The sequence below is a fragment of the Pseudophryne corroboree genome, chromosome 9, assembly GCF_028390025.1.
Source record: "Pseudophryne corroboree isolate aPseCor3 chromosome 9, aPseCor3.hap2, whole genome shotgun sequence".
Classification (NCBI taxonomy): Eukaryota; Metazoa; Chordata; class Amphibia; order Anura; family Myobatrachidae; genus Pseudophryne; species Pseudophryne corroboree.
In genome coordinates, this window is record NC_086452.1 from 384641229 (window position 1) to 384660449 (window position 19221).

Genomic DNA, 19221 nt, shown 5'->3' on the forward strand with positions numbered 1-19221 from the left:
CCATATACTGTATGTCACCATGCTTGGTTACTGTACCTGGAGAAGGTGGAGAGCATTCCTTAAAGCGTCACAGCCCCCGCCTATTTGAGCTTTTCAAATAAAGTTGTCTTTGAGGTGAGGTGTCCAATGACCTCTTAGTACTACTTATTGGGGGCACTACCTATGTCACTCATTCAGTGTGTTAGATGCCAGCAAGACCCGGACCCCCAAGGTAACCTTCTAGATTTGCCTAGTTGTAGCGTCAACCTTGACACTATGTCATGTAGCACATCCCATTTGAAATATCCAAATGTGCTGGATTAAGTTGTAAACTTGCATTGTATCTTCCAGGCATAAATAAACAAGCGTAGGAACTGCCACTGCCAGCTACAGACATATTACATGGAGACTGATCACCCTGTTCATCATGAGACCTCACAGGAAAACTGACAATGTGAAGATCCAGCCTGGCAATGGGAGGACATTGGTATAGAGAGCAAGTGTCCAGCATTTCCGGGCTGCACACCTGGAGTAGAGGATGATGTTGGTGGCCAGTCCGTAGCCTTTTACTCAGATGGAGACATACCACTTACCCAAATACTACCTACATTCTAATACTGCATTGCTGTGCCTTATGAACCTCTTGCCCTATGTTTATTACATCACAATGTAAAACAAAATGTTTATTTCAGTGGAAAATATAAGTGTTATGTCTAACCTACAGTATCTGTGTAGATTTTAGCCGATATAGTATATGTGCAGGAAGTTTAAAGAGATGGAAGTCTGGGCTCTCACTACACCACAATGTGACAGGGGGAGACGTATTAAGCCTTGGAGTGTGATAAAGTACCAGCCAATCAGTTCCTAACTGTCCTTTTACAGGCTGTGAGGGAGATGTACTAAGCCTCGGAGAGTGATAAGGTGGAGAGAGATAAAGTACCAATCAACTAACTGCTATGTCACAGACTGTGTTTGAAAAATGATTGTTAGGAGCTGATTGGCTGGTACTTTATCTCTCTCCTAGGCTTAGCACATCTGCCCCAGGGAGCTGGGACAACACTGCGATGCCCATACACAAAGCAGCAGCTGCTGAACAACCACGTCAGTGGATAATTTGGCAGAGAGCATGGATTACTACACAACACAGCCTGATTCAGAGCATTTCTGACTGTGTTTCCGTATTTCACTGGTGAATCCTGAATACTCATATGTACACATCCATACTGAGTTCACACAGGTTAACATGTCAATTTGTTGAGAGAATGATGCAGTAAACTGCAAAACTCCTATTTGGCTTAGGATCCAAGTGTGCTTTTTATTCACCATGTTTTTCTGTAATATGATGTGTAGGGATCATTGATCTGTAGGTTAAATATTTCCTGAACACCTGATCTTCACATGTTAGCTGAATGTTAATACAGTCACCTTAGGTCACAAGCTAAACACAGGTCTATCCCCACTGTACTGCAACCGAGACATGTGTGTGGCAGCCATTGGTCGCAGTGTATTCACACTGCACTGTAACCGGGACGTGTGTGAAAGAAATTGGCCACTGCGCATCCACACTGCACTGTAACTGGGACATGTGTGTGACAGCCATTGGCCACAGTGCATCCACACTGCACTATAACTGGGACATGTGTGTGACAGCCATTGGCCACAGTGCATCCACACTGCACTATAACTGGGACATGTGTGTGACAGCCATTGGCCACAGTGCATCCACACTGCACTATAACTGGGACATGTGTGTGACAGCCATTGGCCACAGTGCATCCACACTGCACTGTAACTGGGACATGTGTGTGACAGCCATTGGCCACAGTGCATCCACACTGCACTATAACTGGGACATGTGTGTGACAGCCATTGGCCACAATGTATTCACACTGAACTGTAACCGGGATGTGTGTGAAAGAAATTGGCCACTGTGCATCCACACTGCAATGTAACCGGGACATATGTGTGATAGCCATTGGCCACAGTGCATCCCCACTGCAACGTAACCCGGGACATGTGTGTGACCGCCATTGGCCGCAGAGCATGCCCACTGCAATGTAACTGGGACATGTGCGTGACAGCCATTGGTCGCAGTGCAACCCTACTGCAAAGTAACCGGGACAGGTGTGTGACCTATCCACTGTCGACATCCATTGGTCGACAGTGGATAAGTTGACACTAGAAATAGGTCGACACGGCCATTAGGTCGACATGAACATGGTTGACATGCAAAAAGGTCGACATGAGTTTTAAAAAAAAATTGGGACTTTTTTCATACTTTAAGATCCACGTAGACTACGACTGGCAACAGTAACCTGTGCGAGCAAAGCGAGCCATGCAAGGGGACGCGGTGCGCTAATTGGGGTTCCCGGTCACTTGATGGAGAATATGACACAAAAAAACATTAAAAACTCATGCCGACCTTTTTTCATGTCAACCTTGTTCATATCGACCTAATGACCATGTCGACCAATTTCTAGTGTCGACCTACCCCCTGTCGACCAATTGGTGTCGACCCAATGGATGTCAACCTTCAGTCCCATACCCGTGTGTGACAGCCATTGGCCACAGTGCACCCACACTGCACTGTAACCTAGACGTGTGTGACAGCCATTGGTTGCAGTGCGTCCCCACTGCACTGTAACCGGGACATGTCTGTGACAGCCATTGGCCGCAGTACATGTGTGGAGTCTGGCTGCAGGAGTCAGGGAAATTGTAGAGTTAGGGGGATAGGGAAAAGATGTGTTGGACATTCCTGGGCATGATATGGCAGGCACTACTGGGTATTAGATGGTGGCCAACAGCAGCGGCTCCTACTTACTTTTAGTAGGGAGGCTGGTGCTACCCCCGTGCCTCGAGAGGATACAGCCAGCCCCGGAGTCCCAGCACCTGCACAATGGATTTGGCATGTGCAGGGACTGGAGCATGTGCAAATGCTGCGGTGCGACTGCGCAACCCCCGGCTTCTATGTACCACTTCGGCTGCAGCCCATAGAAGCAATCTAGGACTACACGAAAGGCAGGGAGTGGCTTCCTACAGGAAGCCAGCTCTATGGTTATCGCAACCCAGTTTGGCAGTCACAGAGGGAGGAAACACCTCCCAATGGGACTGCCTGTAGTGTCTGTGACTGACAGGTAGGACTTCCAATAGGGTCACTGCCAGTCACAGTGAAGCCAGTGCATCTGGCTCATTCACACTGAGAGGGGTGGCAGATTTTACCTGGGGAGGGGGGCTGCAATCCGGCAGCCCATATGTAAAATCCACCACTTGTGGCCAATGCTGTGTATTATAGTGTCCAGTCATTTTACCCATGTCACTGGGTTTAAAATGTCCAGTATGAATAGTTGAATAAATAAGAAACTCTTGGCCTAAGGATGACATGAAAAATATTCTGATACTCTAGGGTGCCTTGATTCAAAAAAGTTTGGGAACCTCTGCTGTAGATCGTCTATACCACACCCATATTAACGATGTGATACTCATAAGATGTTAAACTCATATTCTGAATTGCATATAATATGTATATGAAGCCCACATGAATTGCTGACACCTCAGGGGTGATGTGATAACTTTGGCCTGTGGTAATGGTTCCAGTGACATCGACTTTGTTTTGGTGCAATATAGGCAAATGCAAGCGCTATGAGACCACCTAAACATATATTAATAAAATTCTAAACTCTGAGGGCGGTATTCAATTCATATATCGCGCCCAATCTCCTGTTTAAAGTGACGGGAGATTGTGGGGCAATATTCAATTGTTCCCCATTATCGCACAAATCACACCCATAGCAGTCGGGTTTAGCTGCATAAAGGGGCTAAATCCAACTAAAGTAATGAGCACGATCGCAAAAAAACCTGATTGGGTGCCCAAAGAGGTCGCTTTTCGCATTTCAGCTCGCCACCCCCGGGCAGAAACAATTGAATGGCTGCCGGCAGGCACGTGTGGGCCTAGGGACCCACGATAACAATTGAATACTGCTCTTAGAGTGGAGTTAATATCATACAGTTTTAATTTAACTTTTTGCATAAAACCTTATATACTGTAACTAGAAAACAATAAAAATGTGGTTGTTTATTAGCAACTGTAGCTCCTGTGTATATGAGGGACATCATGGACAAAAATCAAATAATATTGTGTCTGCAATTTTCCTTGGAAAATATTATCCAGCACAGGAGAACACATCTTCTATACAAGGATTTATGTTATACTAGCTGGAGTACCCGGCATTGCCCGGGATGTTAAGAATGTCTGTTTAAAAAAGTAAATGTAAATATTAAACACACAGTATAAATAACATTGTAGATAGCTGAATACCCGTGCTTTGCTACGGGATAAGGATGGTAAATTAGAATGATACATCATGTCACTGGCCCTGTCACATGCAGCCCTGTCATCGCTGACATATCATGCATGTCCTGATATAGGCCCTCATTCCGAGTTGTTCGCTCGCTAGCTGCTTTTCGCAGCATTGCACACGCTAAGCCGCCTCCCTCTGGGAGTGTATCTTAGCTTAGCAGAATTGCGAACGAAAGATTAGCAGAATTGCGAATAGAAATTTCTTAGCAGTTTCTGAGTAGCTCCAGACTTACTCCTACACTGCGATCAGTTCAGTCAGTTTCCTTCCTGGTTTGACGTCACAAACACACCCAGCGTTCGCCCAGACACTCCCCCGTTTCTTCAGACACTCCCGCATTTTTCCCAGAAACGCCAGCGTTTTTCCGCACACTCCCATAAAACGGCAAGTATCCGCCCAGAAACACCCACTTCCTGTCAATCACACTCCGATCATCAGAACGATGAAAAATCTTTGTTAGGCCGTGAGTAAAATACTAAACTTTTGTGCTTGGCGCAGGCGCACTGCGAACATTGCGCATGCGCAGTTTGCGACTAATCGCTCCGTAGCGAAAAAAAACTAACGAGCGAACAACTCGGAATCACCCCCATAGTCTGTGCTGCTGGCCCACGCCTAGGGGTGCTAGTGGTGTGTTACCCCCACAGTGTTTGTTCCCAGAGTATAAGTCACATGTGTAGCAAGTTTGGTGTAAATTGCTCCAGGCATTCCAGAGTTATGCTGTCTGCTAAAAAAACTCTGTGCTGCTGCCTCACCCCTAGGGGTGCTAGGGGTGTCTTACCCCCACAGAGTTGTTCCCAGCTTGTAAGTCGGTGGTGTACCAAGTTTGGTATAAATTGCTCCAGGTCGTCCACAGTTATGCTGTCTGCTGACATACTCTGTGCTGCTGTCCCACCCCTAGGGGTGCTCGGGGTGTCTGACCCCCACAGTGTTTGTTTCCAGAGTGAAAGTCATATGTGTACCAAGTTTGGTGTAAATTGCTGCAGGCATTCCAGAGTAATGCTGTCTGCTGAAATACTCAGTGCTGCTACCTCACCCCTAGGGGTGCTAGGGGTGTCTTCCCCCAACAGTGTTTGTTGCCAGATTGGAAGGCATATGTGTACCAATTTCTGAGTACATTGCTCCAGCAATTCCGGAGTTATGCCGTCTCCTGATTAGTGATGAGCGGGTTTGGTTCCTCGGAATCCGAACCCCCCCGAACTTCACCCATTTTACACGGTTCCGAGGCAGACTCGGATCCTCCCGCCTTGCTCGGTTAACCCGAGCGCGCACGAACGTCATCATCCCGCTGTCGGATTCTCGCGAGATTCGGATTCTATATAAGGAGCCGCGCGTCGCCGCCATTTTCACTCGTGCATTGGAGATGATAGGGAGAGGACGTGCAGCGTTGTCTCAGTTTCTGTGTTCAGTGTGCTGCAAATATCTGTGCTCAGTGTGCTGCAAATGTCTGTGCTCAGTGTGCTTGCAAATATCTGTGCTCAGTGTGCTGAAAATATCTACGTTCTCTGCCTGAAAAACGCTCCATATCTGTGCTGCATTGTAGTATATAGTAGGAGCACAGTGCAGAATTTTGCTGACCACCAGTATTATATAGCAGTACGGTACAGTAGTCTACTGCTCTACCTACCTCTGTGTCGTCAAGTATACTATCCATCCATACCTGTGCTGCATTTTAGTTGTGCGCAGTATATATAGTAGGACAGTGCAGAATTTTGCTGACCACCAGTATATAATATATAGCAGTACGGTACAGTAGGCCACTGCTCTACCTACCTCTGTGTCGTCAAGTATACTATCCACCCATACCTGTGGTGCATTTTAGTTGTGCGCAGTATATATAGTAGGACAGTGCAGAATTTTGCTGACCACCAGTATATAATATAGAGCAGTACGGTACAGTAGGCCACTGCTCTATCTACCTCTGTGTCGTCAAGTATACTATCCATCCATACCTGTGGTGCATTTTAGTTGTGCGCAGTATATATAGTAGGAGGACAGTGCAGAATTTTGCTGACCACCAGTATATAATATATAGCAGTACGGTACAGTAGTCTACTGCTCTACCTACCTCTGTGTCGTCAAGTATACTATCCATCCATACCTGTGGTGCATTTTAGTTGTGCGCAGTATATATAGTAGGAGGACAGTGCAGAATTTTGCTGACCACCCGTATATAATATATAGCAGTACGGTACAGTAGGCCACTGCACTACCTACCTCTGTGTCGTCAAGTATACTATCCATCCATACCTGTGGTGCATTTTAGTTGTGCGCAGTATATATAGTAGGACAGTGCAGAATTTTGCTGACCACCAGTATATAATATAGAGCAGTACGGTACAGTAGGCCACTGCTCTATCTACCTCTGTGTCATCAAGTATACTATCCATCCATACCTGTGGTGCATTTTAGTTGTGCGCAGTATATATAGTAGGAGGACAGTGCAGAATTTTGCTGACCACCAGTATATAATATATAGCAGTACGGTACAGTAGGCCACTGCACTACCTACCTCTGTGTCGTCAAGTATACTATCCATCCATATCTGTGGTGCATTTTAGTTGTGCGCATTATATATAGTAGGACAGTGCAGAATTTTGCTGACCACCAGTATATAATATAGAGCAGTACGGTACAGTAGGCCACTGCTCTATCTACCTCTGTGTCGTCAAGTATACTATCCATCCATACCTGTGGTGCATTTTAGTTGTGCGCAGTATATATAGTAGGACAGTGCAGAATTTTGCTGATCACCAGTATATAATATAGAGCAGTACGGTATAGTAGGCCACTGCTCTACCTACCTCTGTGTCATCAAGTATACTATCCATCCATACCTGTGGTGCATTTTAGTTGTGCGCAGTATATATAGTAGGAGGACAGTGCAGAATTTTGCTGACCACCAGTATATAATATATAGCAGTACGGTACAGTAGGCCACTGCACTACCTACCTCTGTGTCGTCAAGTATACTATCCATCCATACCTGTGGTGCATTTTAGTTGTGCGCAGTATATATAGTAGGACAGTGCAGAATTTTGCTGACCACCCGTATATAATATATAGCAGTACGGTACAGTAGGCCACTGCACTACCTACCTCTGTGTCGTCAAGTATACTATCCATCCATACCTGTGGTGCATTTTAGTTGTGCGCAGTATATATAGTAGGACAGTGCAGAATTTTGCTGACCACCAGTATATAATATAGAGCAGTACGGTACAGTAGGCCACTGCTCTATCTACCTCTGTGTCATCAAGTATACTGTCCATCCATACCTGTGGTGCATTTTAGTTGTGCGCAGTATATATAGTAGGAGGACAGTGCAGAATTTTGCTGACCACCAGTATATAAAATATAGCAGTACGGTACAGTAGGCCACTGCACTACCTACCTCTGTGTCGTCAAGTATACTATCCATCCATATCTGTGGTGCATTTTAGTTGTGCGCATTATATATAGTAGGACAGTGCAGAATTTTGCTGACCACCAGTATATAATATAGAGCAGTACGGTACAGTAGGCCACTGCTCTATCTACCTCTGTGTCGTCAAGTATACTATCCATCCATACCTGTGGTGCATTTTAGTTGTGCGCAGTATATATAGTAGGACAGTGCAGAATTTTGCTGATCACCAGTATATAATATAGAGCAGTACGGTATAGTAGGCCACTGCTCTACCTACCTCTGTGTCATCAAGTATACTATCCATCCATACCTGTGGTGCATTTTAGTTGTGCGCAGTATATATAGTAGGAGGACAGTGCAGAATTTTGCTGACCACCAGTATATAATATATAGCAGTACGGTACAGTAGGCCACTGCACTACCTACCTCTGTGTCGTCAAGTATACTATCCATCCATACCTGTGGTGCATTTTAGTTGTGCGCAGTATATATAGTAGGACAGTGCAGAATTTTGCTGACCACCAGTATATAATATATAGCAGTACGGTACAGTAGGCCACTGCTCTACCTACCTCTGTGTCGTCAAGTATACTATCGATCCATACCTGTGGTGCATTTTAGTTGTGCGCAGTATATATAGTAGGACAGTGCAGAATTTTGCTGACCACCAGTATATAATATATAGCAGTACGGTACAGTAGGCCACTGCTCTACCTACCTCTGTGTCGTCAAGTATACTATCCATCCATACCTGTGGTGCATTTTATTTGTGTGCAGTATATATAGTAGGAGAACAGTGCAGAATTTTGCTGACCACCAGTATATAATATATAGCAGTACGATACAGTAGGCCACTGCTCTACCTACCTCTGTGTCGTCAAGTATACTATCCATCCATACCTGTGGTGCATTTTATTTGTGTGCAGTATATATAGTAGGAGAACAGTGCAGAATTTTGCTGACCACCAGTATATAATATATAGCAGTACGATACAGTAGGCCACTGCTCTACCTACCTCTGTGTCGTCAAGTATACTATCCATCCATACCTGTGCTGCATTTTAGTTGTGCGCAGTATATATAGTAGGAGGACAGTGCAGAATTTTGCTGACCACCAGTATATAATATATAGCAGTATGGTACAGTAGGCCACTGCTCTACCTACCTCTGTGTCGTCAAGTATACTATCGATCCATACCTGTAGTGCATTTTAGTTGTGTGCAGTATATATAGTAGGAGAACAGTGCAGAATTTTGCTGACCACCAGTATATAATATATAGCAGTACGGTACAGTAGGCCACTACTCTACCTACCTCTGTGTCGTCAAGTATACTATCCATCCATACCTGTGCTGCATTTTAGTTGTGCGAAGTATATATAGCAGGAGGACAGTGCAGAATTTTGCTGACCACCAGTATATAATATATAGCAGTACGGTACAATAGGCCATTGCTATTGACTGGCATATAATTCCACACATTAAAAAATGGAGAACAAAAATGTGGAGGGTAAAATAGGGAAAGATCCACTTCCACCTCGTGCTGAAGCTGCTGCCACTAGTCATGGTCGAGACGATGAAATGTCATCAACATCGTCTGCCAAGACCGATGCCCAATGTCATAGTAGAGAGCATGTAAAATCCAAAAAACAAAAGTTCAGTAAAATGACCCAAAAATCAAAATTAAAAGCGTCTGATGAGAAGCGTAAACTTGCCAATATGCCATTTACGACACGGAGTGGCAAGGAACGGCTAAGGCCCTGGCCTATGTTCATGGCTAGTGGTTCAGATTCACATGAGGATGGAAGCACTCATCCTCTCGCTAGAAAAATGAAGACTTAAGCTGGCAAAAGCACAGCAAAGAACTGTGCGTTCTTCTAAATCACAAATCCCCACGGAGAGTCCAATTGTGTCGGTTGCGATGCCTGACCTTCCCAACACTGGACGGGAAGAGGTAGCGCCTTCCACCATTTGCACGCCCCCTGCAAGTGCTGGAAGGAGCACCCGCAGTCCAGTTCCTGATAGTCAAATTGAAGATGTCACTGTTAAAGTACACCAGGATGAGGATAATAAGATTTTACTTACCGATAAATCTATTTCTCGGAGTCCGTAGTGGATGCTGGGGTTCCTGAAAGGACCATGGGGGAATAGCGGCTCCGCAGGAGACAGGGCACAAAAAGTAAAGCTTTTTCAGATCAGGTGGTGTGCACTGGCTCCTCCCCCCATGACCCTCCCCCAGACTCCAGCTAGGCACTGTGCCCGGACGAGCGTACACAATAAGGGAGGATTTTGAATCCCGGGTAAGACTCATACCAGCCACACCAATCACACCGTACAACCTGTGATCTAAACCCAGTTAACAGTATGATAACAGCGGAGCCTCTGAAAGATGGCTTCCTTCAACAATAACCCGAATTAGTTAACAATAACTATGTACAATTTATGCAGATAATCCGCACTTGGGATGGGCGCCCAGCATCCACTACGGACTCAGAGAAATAGATTTATCGGTAAGTAAAATCTTATTTTCTCTATCGTCCTAGTGGATGCTGGGGTTCCTGAAAGGACCATGGGGATTATACCAAAGCTCCCAAACGGGCGGGAGAGTGCGGATGACTCTGCAGCACCGAATGAGAGAACTCCAGGTCCTCCTTAGCCAGAGTATCAAATTTGTAAAATTTTACAAACGTGTTCTCCCCTGACCACGTAGCTGCTCGGCAAAGTTGTAATGCCGAGACCCCTCGGGCAGCCGCCCAAGATGAGCCCACCTTCCTTGTGGAGTGGGCCTTTACAGATTTAGGCTGTGGCAGGCCTGCCACAGAATGTGCAAGTTGGATTGTGCTACAGATCCAACGAGCAATCGTCTGCTTAGACGCAGGAGCACCCATCTTGTTGGGTGCATACAATATAAACAACGAGTCAGATTTTCTGACTCCAGCTGTCCTTGCAATATATATTTTTAATGCTCTGACAACGTCCAGTAACTTGGAGTCCTCCAAGTCACTTGTAGCCGCAGGCACTACAATAGGCTGGTTCAGATGAAATGCTGACACCACCTTAGGGAGAAAATGCGGACGAGTCCGCAGTTCTGCCCTGTCCGAATGGAAAATCAGATATGGGCTTTTGTAAGATAAAGCTGCCAATTCTGATACTCTCCTGGCAGAAGCCAGGGCTAGAAGCATGTTCACTTTCCAAGTGAGATATTTCAAATCCACCTTATTTAGTGGTTCAAACCAATGAGATTTTAGAAAGTCCAAAACCACATTGAGATCCCACGGTGCCACTGGAGGCACCACAGGAGGCTGTATATGCAGCACTCCCTTAACAAAGGTCTGGACTTCAGGGACTGAAGCCAATTCTTTTTGAAAGAAAATCGACAGGGCCGAAATTTGAACCTTAATAGATCCCAATTTGAGACCCATAGACAATCCTGATTGCAGGAAATGTAGGAATCGACCCAGTTGAAATTCCTCCGTCGGAGCACTCCGATCTTCGCACCACGCAACATATTTTCGCCAAATTCGGTGATAATGTTGCACGGTTACTTCCTTCCTTGCTTTAATCAAAGTAGGAATGACTTCTTCCGGCATGCCTTTTTCCTTTAGGATCCGGCGTTCAACCGCCATGCCGTCAAACGCAGCCGCGGTAAGTCTTGAAACAGACAGGGACCCTGCTGAAGCAAGTCCCTCCTTAGAGGTAGAGGCCACGGATCTTCCGTGATCATCTCTTGAAGTTCCGGGTACCAAGTCCTTCTTGGCCAATCCGGAACCACTAGTATCGTTCTTACGCCTCTTTGCCGTATAATTCTCAATACTTTTGGTATGAGAGGCAGAGGAGGAAACACATACACCGACTGGTACACCCAAGGCGTTACCAGCGCGTCCACAGCTATTGCCTGCGGATCTCTTGACCTGGCGCAATACCTGTCCAGTTTTTTTGTTGAGGCGAGACGCCATCATGTCCACCATTGGTCTTTCCCAACGGGTTACCAGCATGTGGAAGACTTCTGGATGAAGTCCCCACTCTCCCGGGTGAAGATCGTGTCTGCTGAGGAAGTCTGCTTCCCAGTTGTCCACTCCCGGGATGAACACTGCTGACAGTGCTATCACATGATTCTCTGCCCAGCGAAGAATCCTTGCAGCTTCTGCCATTGCACTCCTGCTTCTTGTGCCGCCCTGTCTGTTCACATGGGCGACTGCCGTGATGTTGTCCGACTGGATCAACACCGGTTTTCCCTGAAGCAGAGGTTCTGCCTGGCTTAGAGCATTGTATATTGCTCTTAGTTCCAGAATGTTTATGTGAAGAGACGTTTCCAGGCTCGTCCATACTCCCTGGAAGTTTCTTCCTTGTGTGACTGCTCCCCAGCCTCTCAGGCTGGCGTCCGTGGTCACCAGGATCCAATCCTGTATGCCGAATCTGCGGCCCTCCAATAGATGAGGACTCTGCAACCACCACAGAAGAGACACCCTTGTCCTTGGAGACAGGGTTATCCGTAGGTGCATCTGAAGATGCGACCCTGACCATTTGTCCAACAGATCCCTTTGGAAAATTCTTGCGTGGAATCTGCCGAATGGAATTGCTTCGTAAGAAGCCACCATTTTCCCCAGGACTCTTGTGCATTGATGTACAGACACCTTTCCTGGTTTTAGGAGGTTCCCGACAAGGTCGGATAACTCCTTGGCTTTTTCCTCCGGGAGAAAAACCTTTTTCTGAACCGTGTCCAGAATCATCCCTAGGAACAGCAGACGAGTTGTCGGCATTAACTGGGATTTTGGAATATTCAGAATCCACCCGTGCTGTTTTAGCACTTCTTGAGACAGTGCTAATCCCATCTCTAGCTGTTCTCTGGACCTCGCCCTTATTAGGAGATCGTCCAAGTATGGGATAATTAATATGCCTTTTCTTCGAAGAAGAATCATCATCTCGGCCATTACCTTTGTAAAGACCCGAGGTGCCGTGGACAATCCGAACGGCAGCGTCTGAAACTGATAGTGACAGTTTTGTACAACGAACCTGAGGTACCCCTGGTGTGAGGGGTAAATTGGAACGTGGAGATACGCATCCTTGATGTCCAAGGATACCATAAAGTCCCCCTCTTCCAGGTTCGCTATCACTGCTCTGAGTGACTCCATCTTGAACTTGAACTTCTTTATGTACAGGTTCAAGGACTTCAGATTTAGAATAGGCCTTACCGAGCCATCCGGCTTCGGTACCACAAAAAGAGTGGAATAATACCCCTTCCCTTGTTGTAGAAGAGGTACCTTGACTATCACCTGCTGAGAGTACAGCTTGTGAATGGCTTCCAAAACCGTCTCCCTTTCGGAGGGGGACGTTGGTAAAGCAGACTTCAGGAAACGGCGAGGTGGATCTGTCTCTAATTCCAACCTGTACCCTTGAGATATTATCTGCAGGATCCAGGGATCTACCTGCGAGTGAGCCCACTGCGCGCTGTAATTTTTGAGACGACCGCCCACCGTCCCCGAGTCCGCTTGAGAAGCCCCAGCGTCATGCTGAGGCTTTTGTAGAAGCCGGGGAGGGCTTCTGCTCCTGGGAAGGAGCTGCGTGTTGCTGTCTCTTCCCTCGACCTCTGCCTCGTGGCAGATATGAATAGCCCTTTGCTCTCTTATTTTTAAAGGAACGAAAGGGCTGCGGTTGAAAAGTCGGTGCCTTTTTCTGTTGGGGAGTGACTTGAGGTAGAAAGGTGGATTTCCCGGCTGTAGCCGTGGCCACCAAATCTGATAGACCGACTCCAAATAACTCCTCCCCTTTATACGGCAAAACTTCCATATGCCGTTTTGAATCCGCATCGCCTGTCCACTGTCGCGTCCATAAAGCTCTTCTGGCCGAAATGGACATAGCACTTACCCGTGATGCCAGTGTGCAGATATCCCTCTGTGCATCACGCATATAAAGAAATGCATCCTTTATTTGTTCTAACGACAGTAAAATATTGTCCCTGTCCAGGGTATCAATATTTTCAATCAGGGACTCTGACCAAACTACCCCAGCACTGCCCATCCAGGCAGTCGCTACAGCTGGTCGTAGTATAACACCTGCATGTGTGTATATACTTTTTTGGATATTTTCCATCCGCCTATCTGATGGATCTTTAAGTGCGGCCGTCTCAGGAGAGGGTAACGCCACTTGTTTAGATAAGCGTGTTAGCGCCTTGTCCACCCTAGGAGGTGTTTCCCAGCGCTCCCTAACCTCTGGCGGGAAAGGGTATAATGCCAATAATTTCTTTGAAATTATCAGCTTTTTATCAGGGGCAACCCACGCTTCATTACACACGTCATTTAATTCTTCTGATTCAGGAAAAACTATAGGTAGTTTTTTCATACCCCACATAATACCCTGTTTAGTGGTACCTGTAGTATCAGCTAAATGTAACGCCTCCTTCATTGCCAAAATCATATAACGTGTGGCCCTACTGGAAAATACGGTTGAATCGTCACCGTCACCACTGGAGTCAGTGCCTGCGTCTGGGTCTGTGTCGACCGACTGAGGCAAAGGGCGTTTCACAGCCCCTGACGGTGTTTGAGTCGCCTGGACAGGCACTAATTGATTGTCCGGCCGCCTCATGTCGTCAAACGACTGCTTTAGCGTGTTGACACTATCCCGTAGTTCCATAAATAAAGGCATCCATTCTGGTGTCGACTCCCTAGGGGGTGACATCCTCATATTTGGCAATTGCTCCGCCTCCACACCAATATCGTCCTCATACATGTCGACACACACGTACCGACACACAGCAGACACACAGGGAATGCTCCTAACGAAGACAGGACCCACTAGCCCTTTGGGGAGACAGAGGGAGAGTTTGCCAGCACACACCAAAAGCGCTATATATATATATATCAGGGATAGCCTTATAATAAGTGCTCCCTTATAGCTGCTTTGTTATATCAAAATATCGCCATAAATTTGCCCCCCCCTCTCTGTTTTACCCTGTTTCTGTAGTGCAGTGCAGGGGAGAGACTTGGGAGCCGTCCTGACCAGCGGAGCTGTGAGAGGAAATGGCGCCGTGTGCTGAGGAGATAGGCCCCGCCCCTTTTCTGGCGGGCTCGTCTCCCGCTATTTAGAAAAATCAGGCAGGGGTTAAATATCTCCATATAGCCTCTAGGGGCTATATGTGAGGTATTTTTAGCCTTTATAGGTATTCATTTGCCTCCCAGGGCGCCCCCCTCCCAGCGCCCTGCACCCTCAGTGACTGTGTGCTGAGAGGAAAATGGCGCACAGCTGCAGTGCTGTGCGCTACCTTTAGAAGACTGCAGGAGTCTTCAGCCGCCGATTCTGGACCTCTTCTGACTTCAGCATCTGCAAGGGGGCCGGCGGCGCGGCTCCGGTGACCATCCAGGCTGTACCTGTGATCGTCCCTCTGGAGCTTGATGTCCAAGAAGCCAATCCATCCTGCACGCAGGTGAGTTGACTCCTTCTCCCCTCAGTCCCTCGCTGCAGTGATCCTGTTGCCAGCAGGAATCACTGTAAAATAAAAAACCTAGCTAAACTTTGTCTAAGCAGCTCTTTAGGAGAGCCACCTAGATTGCACCCTTCTCGGCCGGGCACAAAAATCTAACTAACTGGAGTCTGGGGGAGGGTCATGGGGGGAGGAGCCAGTGCACACCACCTGATCTGAAAAAGCTTTACTTTTTGTGCCCTGTCTCCTGCGGAGCCGCTATTCCCCCATGGTCCTTTCAGGAACCCCAGCATCCACTAGGACGATAGAGAAATGGGTGTTGCTAGAGCTGAGGAGGAAATTGATAAGGAGGATTCTGATGGTGAGGTGGTTTGTTTAAGTCAGGCACCTGGGGAGACACCTGTTGTCCGTGGGACGAATATGGCCATTGACATGCCTGGTCAAATTACAAAAAAAATCACCTCGTCGGTGTGGAATTATTTTAACAGAAATGCGGACAACATTTGTCAAGCCGTGTGTTGCCTTTGTCAAGCTGTATTAAGTAGGGGTAAGGACGTTAACTACCTAGGAACATCCTCCCTTATACGACACCTTGAGCGCATTCATCAGAAGTCATTGACAAGTTCAATAACTTTGGGTGACAGCGGAAGCAGTCCACTGACAACTAAATCCCTTCCTCTTGTAAACAAGCTCCTGCAAACCACACCACCAACTCCCTCAGTGTCAATTTCCTCCTTAGAGAGGAAAGCCAATAGTCCTGCAGGCCATGTCACTGTCAAGTCTGACGAGTCCTCCCCTGCCTGGGATTCCTCCGATGCATCCTTGAGTGTAACGCCTACTGCTGCTGTTGTTGCTGCCGGGAGTCGATCGTCATCCCAGAGGGGAAGTCGGAAGACCACTTGTACTACTTCCAGTAAGCAATTGACTGTCCAACAGTCCTTTGCGAGGAAGATGAAATATCACAGCAGTCATCCTGCTGCAAAGCGGATAACTCAGGCCTTGGCAGCCTGGGTGGTGTTAAACGTGTTTCCGGTATCCACCGTTAATTCACAGGGAACTAGAGAATTGATTGAGGTACTGTGTCCCCGGTGCCAAATACCATCTAGGTTCCATTTCTCTAGGCAGGCGATACCGAGAATGTACACAGACGTCAGAAAAAGTCACCAGTGTCCTAAAAAATGCAGCTGTACCCAATGTCCACTTAACCACGGACATGTGGACAAGTGGAGCAGGGCAGACTCAGGACTATATGACTGTGACAGCCCACTGGGTAGATGTATTGCATCCCGCAGCAAGAACAGCAGCGGTGGCACCAGTAGCAGCATATCGCAAACGCCAACTCGTTCCTAGGCAGGCTACGCTTTGTATCACCGCTTTCCATAAGAGGCACACAGCTGACAACCTCTTACGGAAACTGAGGAACATCATCGCAGAATGGCTTACCCCAATTGGACTCTCCTGGGGATTTGTGACATCGGACATCGCCACCAATATTGTGCGTGCATTACATGTGGGCAAATTCCAGCACGTCCCATGTTTTGCACATACATTGAATTTGGTGGTGCAGAATTATTTAAAAAAAGACAGGGGCGTGCAAGAGATGCTGTCGGTGGCCCGAAGAATTGCGGGCCACTTTCGGCATTCAGCCACCGCGTGCCGAAGACTGGAGCACCAGCAAACACTCCTGAACCTGCCCTGCCATCATCTGAAGCAAGAGGTGGTAACGAGGTGGAATTCAACCCTCTATATGCTTCAGAGGATGGAGGAGCAGCAAAAGGCCATTCAAGCCTATACAGCTACCTACGATATAGGCAAAGGAGGGGGAATGCACCTGACTCAAGCGCAGTGGAGAATGATTTCAACATTGTGCAAGGTTCGGCAACCCTTTGAACTTGCCACACGTGAAGTCAGTTCAGACACTGCCAGCCTGAATCAGGTCATTCCCCTCATCAGGCTTTTGCAGAAGAAGCTGGAGAGATTGAAGGAGGAGCTAAACAGAGCGATTCCGCTAGGCATGTGGGACTTGTGGATGGAGCCCTTAATTCGCTTAACCAGGATTCACGGGTGGTCAATCTGTTGAAATCAGAGCACTACATTTTGGCCACCGTGCTCGATCCTAGATTTAAAACCAACGTTGTATCTCTCTTTCCGGCAGACACAAGTCTGCAGAGGTTCAAAGACCTGCTGGTGAGAAAATTGTCAAGTCAAGCGGAACGTGACCCGTCAACAGCTCCTCCTTCACATTCTCCCGCAACTGGGGCTGCGAGGAAAAGGCTAAGAATTCCGAACCCACCCGCTGGCGGTGATGCAGGGCAGTCTGAAGCGAGTGCTGACATCTGGTCCGGACTGAATGACCTGCCAACGATTACTGACATGTCGTCTACTGTCACTGCATATGAATCTGTCACCATTGAAAGAATGGTGGAGGATTATATGAGTGACCGCATCCAAGTACTGGAGGGGGGGAGGTTCAGGGGAAATTTGCGGAAAAATTATTTCACAGAAAGGGTAGTGGACAAGTGGAATAGCCTCCCATCAGAGGTGGTAGAGGCTAAGACAGTAGAGCAATTTAAACATGCATGGGATAGACATAAGGATATCCTTACAAAGAAATAAGGATGAAATAAGGTTAGAGATAAAAATAATATAAAAAAAAAAAAAAAAGGGGCAGACTAGATGGGCCAAGTGGTTCTTATCTGCCGACAAATTCTATGTTTCTAAGTAGGTACGTCAGACAGTCCGTACGTACGTATACTGGCAGGAAAAAGAGGCAATTTGGAGGCCCTTGCACAAACTGGCTTTATTTTACCTAAGTTGCCCCCCCTCCAGTGTGTACTCCAAAAGAGTGTTTAGTGCAGCCGCTCACCTTGTCAGCAATCGGTGTACGAGATTACTTCCAGAAAATGTGGAGAAGATGATGTTCATCAAAATGAATTATAATCAATTCCTCCGTGGAGACATTCACCAGCAATTGCCTCCAGAAAGTACACAGGGACCTGAGATGGTGGATTCCAGTGGGGACGAATTAATAATCTGTCAGGAGGGGGATGTACACAGTGAAAGGTGTGAGGAATCGGAGGATGAGGAGGAGGTGGACATCTTGCCTCTGTAGAGCCAGTTTGTGCAAGGAGAGATTGATTGCTTCTTTTTTGGTGGGGGCCCAAACCAACCAGTCATTTCAGGCACAATCGTGTGGCTGACCCTGTCGCTGAAATGATGGGTTTGTTAAAGTGTGCATGTCCTGTTTATACAACATAAGGGTGGGTGGGAGGGCCCAAGGACAATTCCATCTTGCACCTCTTTTTTCTTTAATTTATCTTTGCATCATGTGCTGTTTGGGGACTATTTTTTGAAGTGCCATCCTGTCTGACACTGCAGTGCCACTCCTAGATGGGCCAGGTGTTTGTGTCGGCCACTTGGGTCGCTTAGCTTAGCCATCCAGCGACCTTGGTGCACCTCTTTTTTTCTTTGCATCATGTGCTGTTTGGGGATTATTTTTTGAAGTGCCATCCTGTCTGACACTGCAGTGCCACTCCTAGATGGGCCAGGTGTTTGTGTCTGCCACTTGGGTCGCTTAGCTTAGCCATCCAGCGACCTTGGTGCACCTCTTTTTTTCTTTACATCATGTGCTGTTTGGGGACTATTTTTTAAATCTGCCATCCTGTCTGACACTGCAGTGCCACTCCTAGATGGGCCAGGTGTTTGTGTCGGCCACTTGGGTCGCTTAGCTTAGTCACACAGCTACCTCATTGCACCTCTTTTTTTCTTTGCATCATGTGCTGTTTGGGGACTATTTTTTAAATCTGCCATCCTGTCTGACACTGCAGTGCCACTCCTAGATGGGCCAGGTGTTTGTGTCGGCCACTTGGGTCGCTTAGCTTAGTCACACAGCTACCTCATTGCACCTCTTTTTTTCTTTGCATCATGTGCTGTTTGGGGACTATTTTTTAAATCTGCCATCCTGTCTGACACTGCAGTGCCACTCCTAGATGGGCCAGGTGTTTGTGTTGGCCACTTGGGTCGCTTAGCTTAGTCACACAGCTACCTCATTGCACCTCTTTTTTT

General features: G+C 47.1%; 1 protein-coding gene across 1 annotated transcript in view; it reads left to right on the forward strand.

The window, feature by feature from the left end:
* Nucleotides 1–2098, forward strand: part of TMEM40 (transmembrane protein 40) — a 116291-nt gene extending 114193 nt beyond the window's left edge. The window contains exon 12 of the mRNA XM_063938827.1: nucleotides 331–2098. Coding sequence (XP_063794897.1) covers nucleotides 331–350 — 20 coding nt within the window. The 3' untranslated portion in view covers nucleotides 351–2098. The remainder of the gene's footprint in view (nucleotides 1–330) is intronic.
* The last annotated feature ends 17123 nt before the right edge of the window (nucleotides 2099–19221 follow it).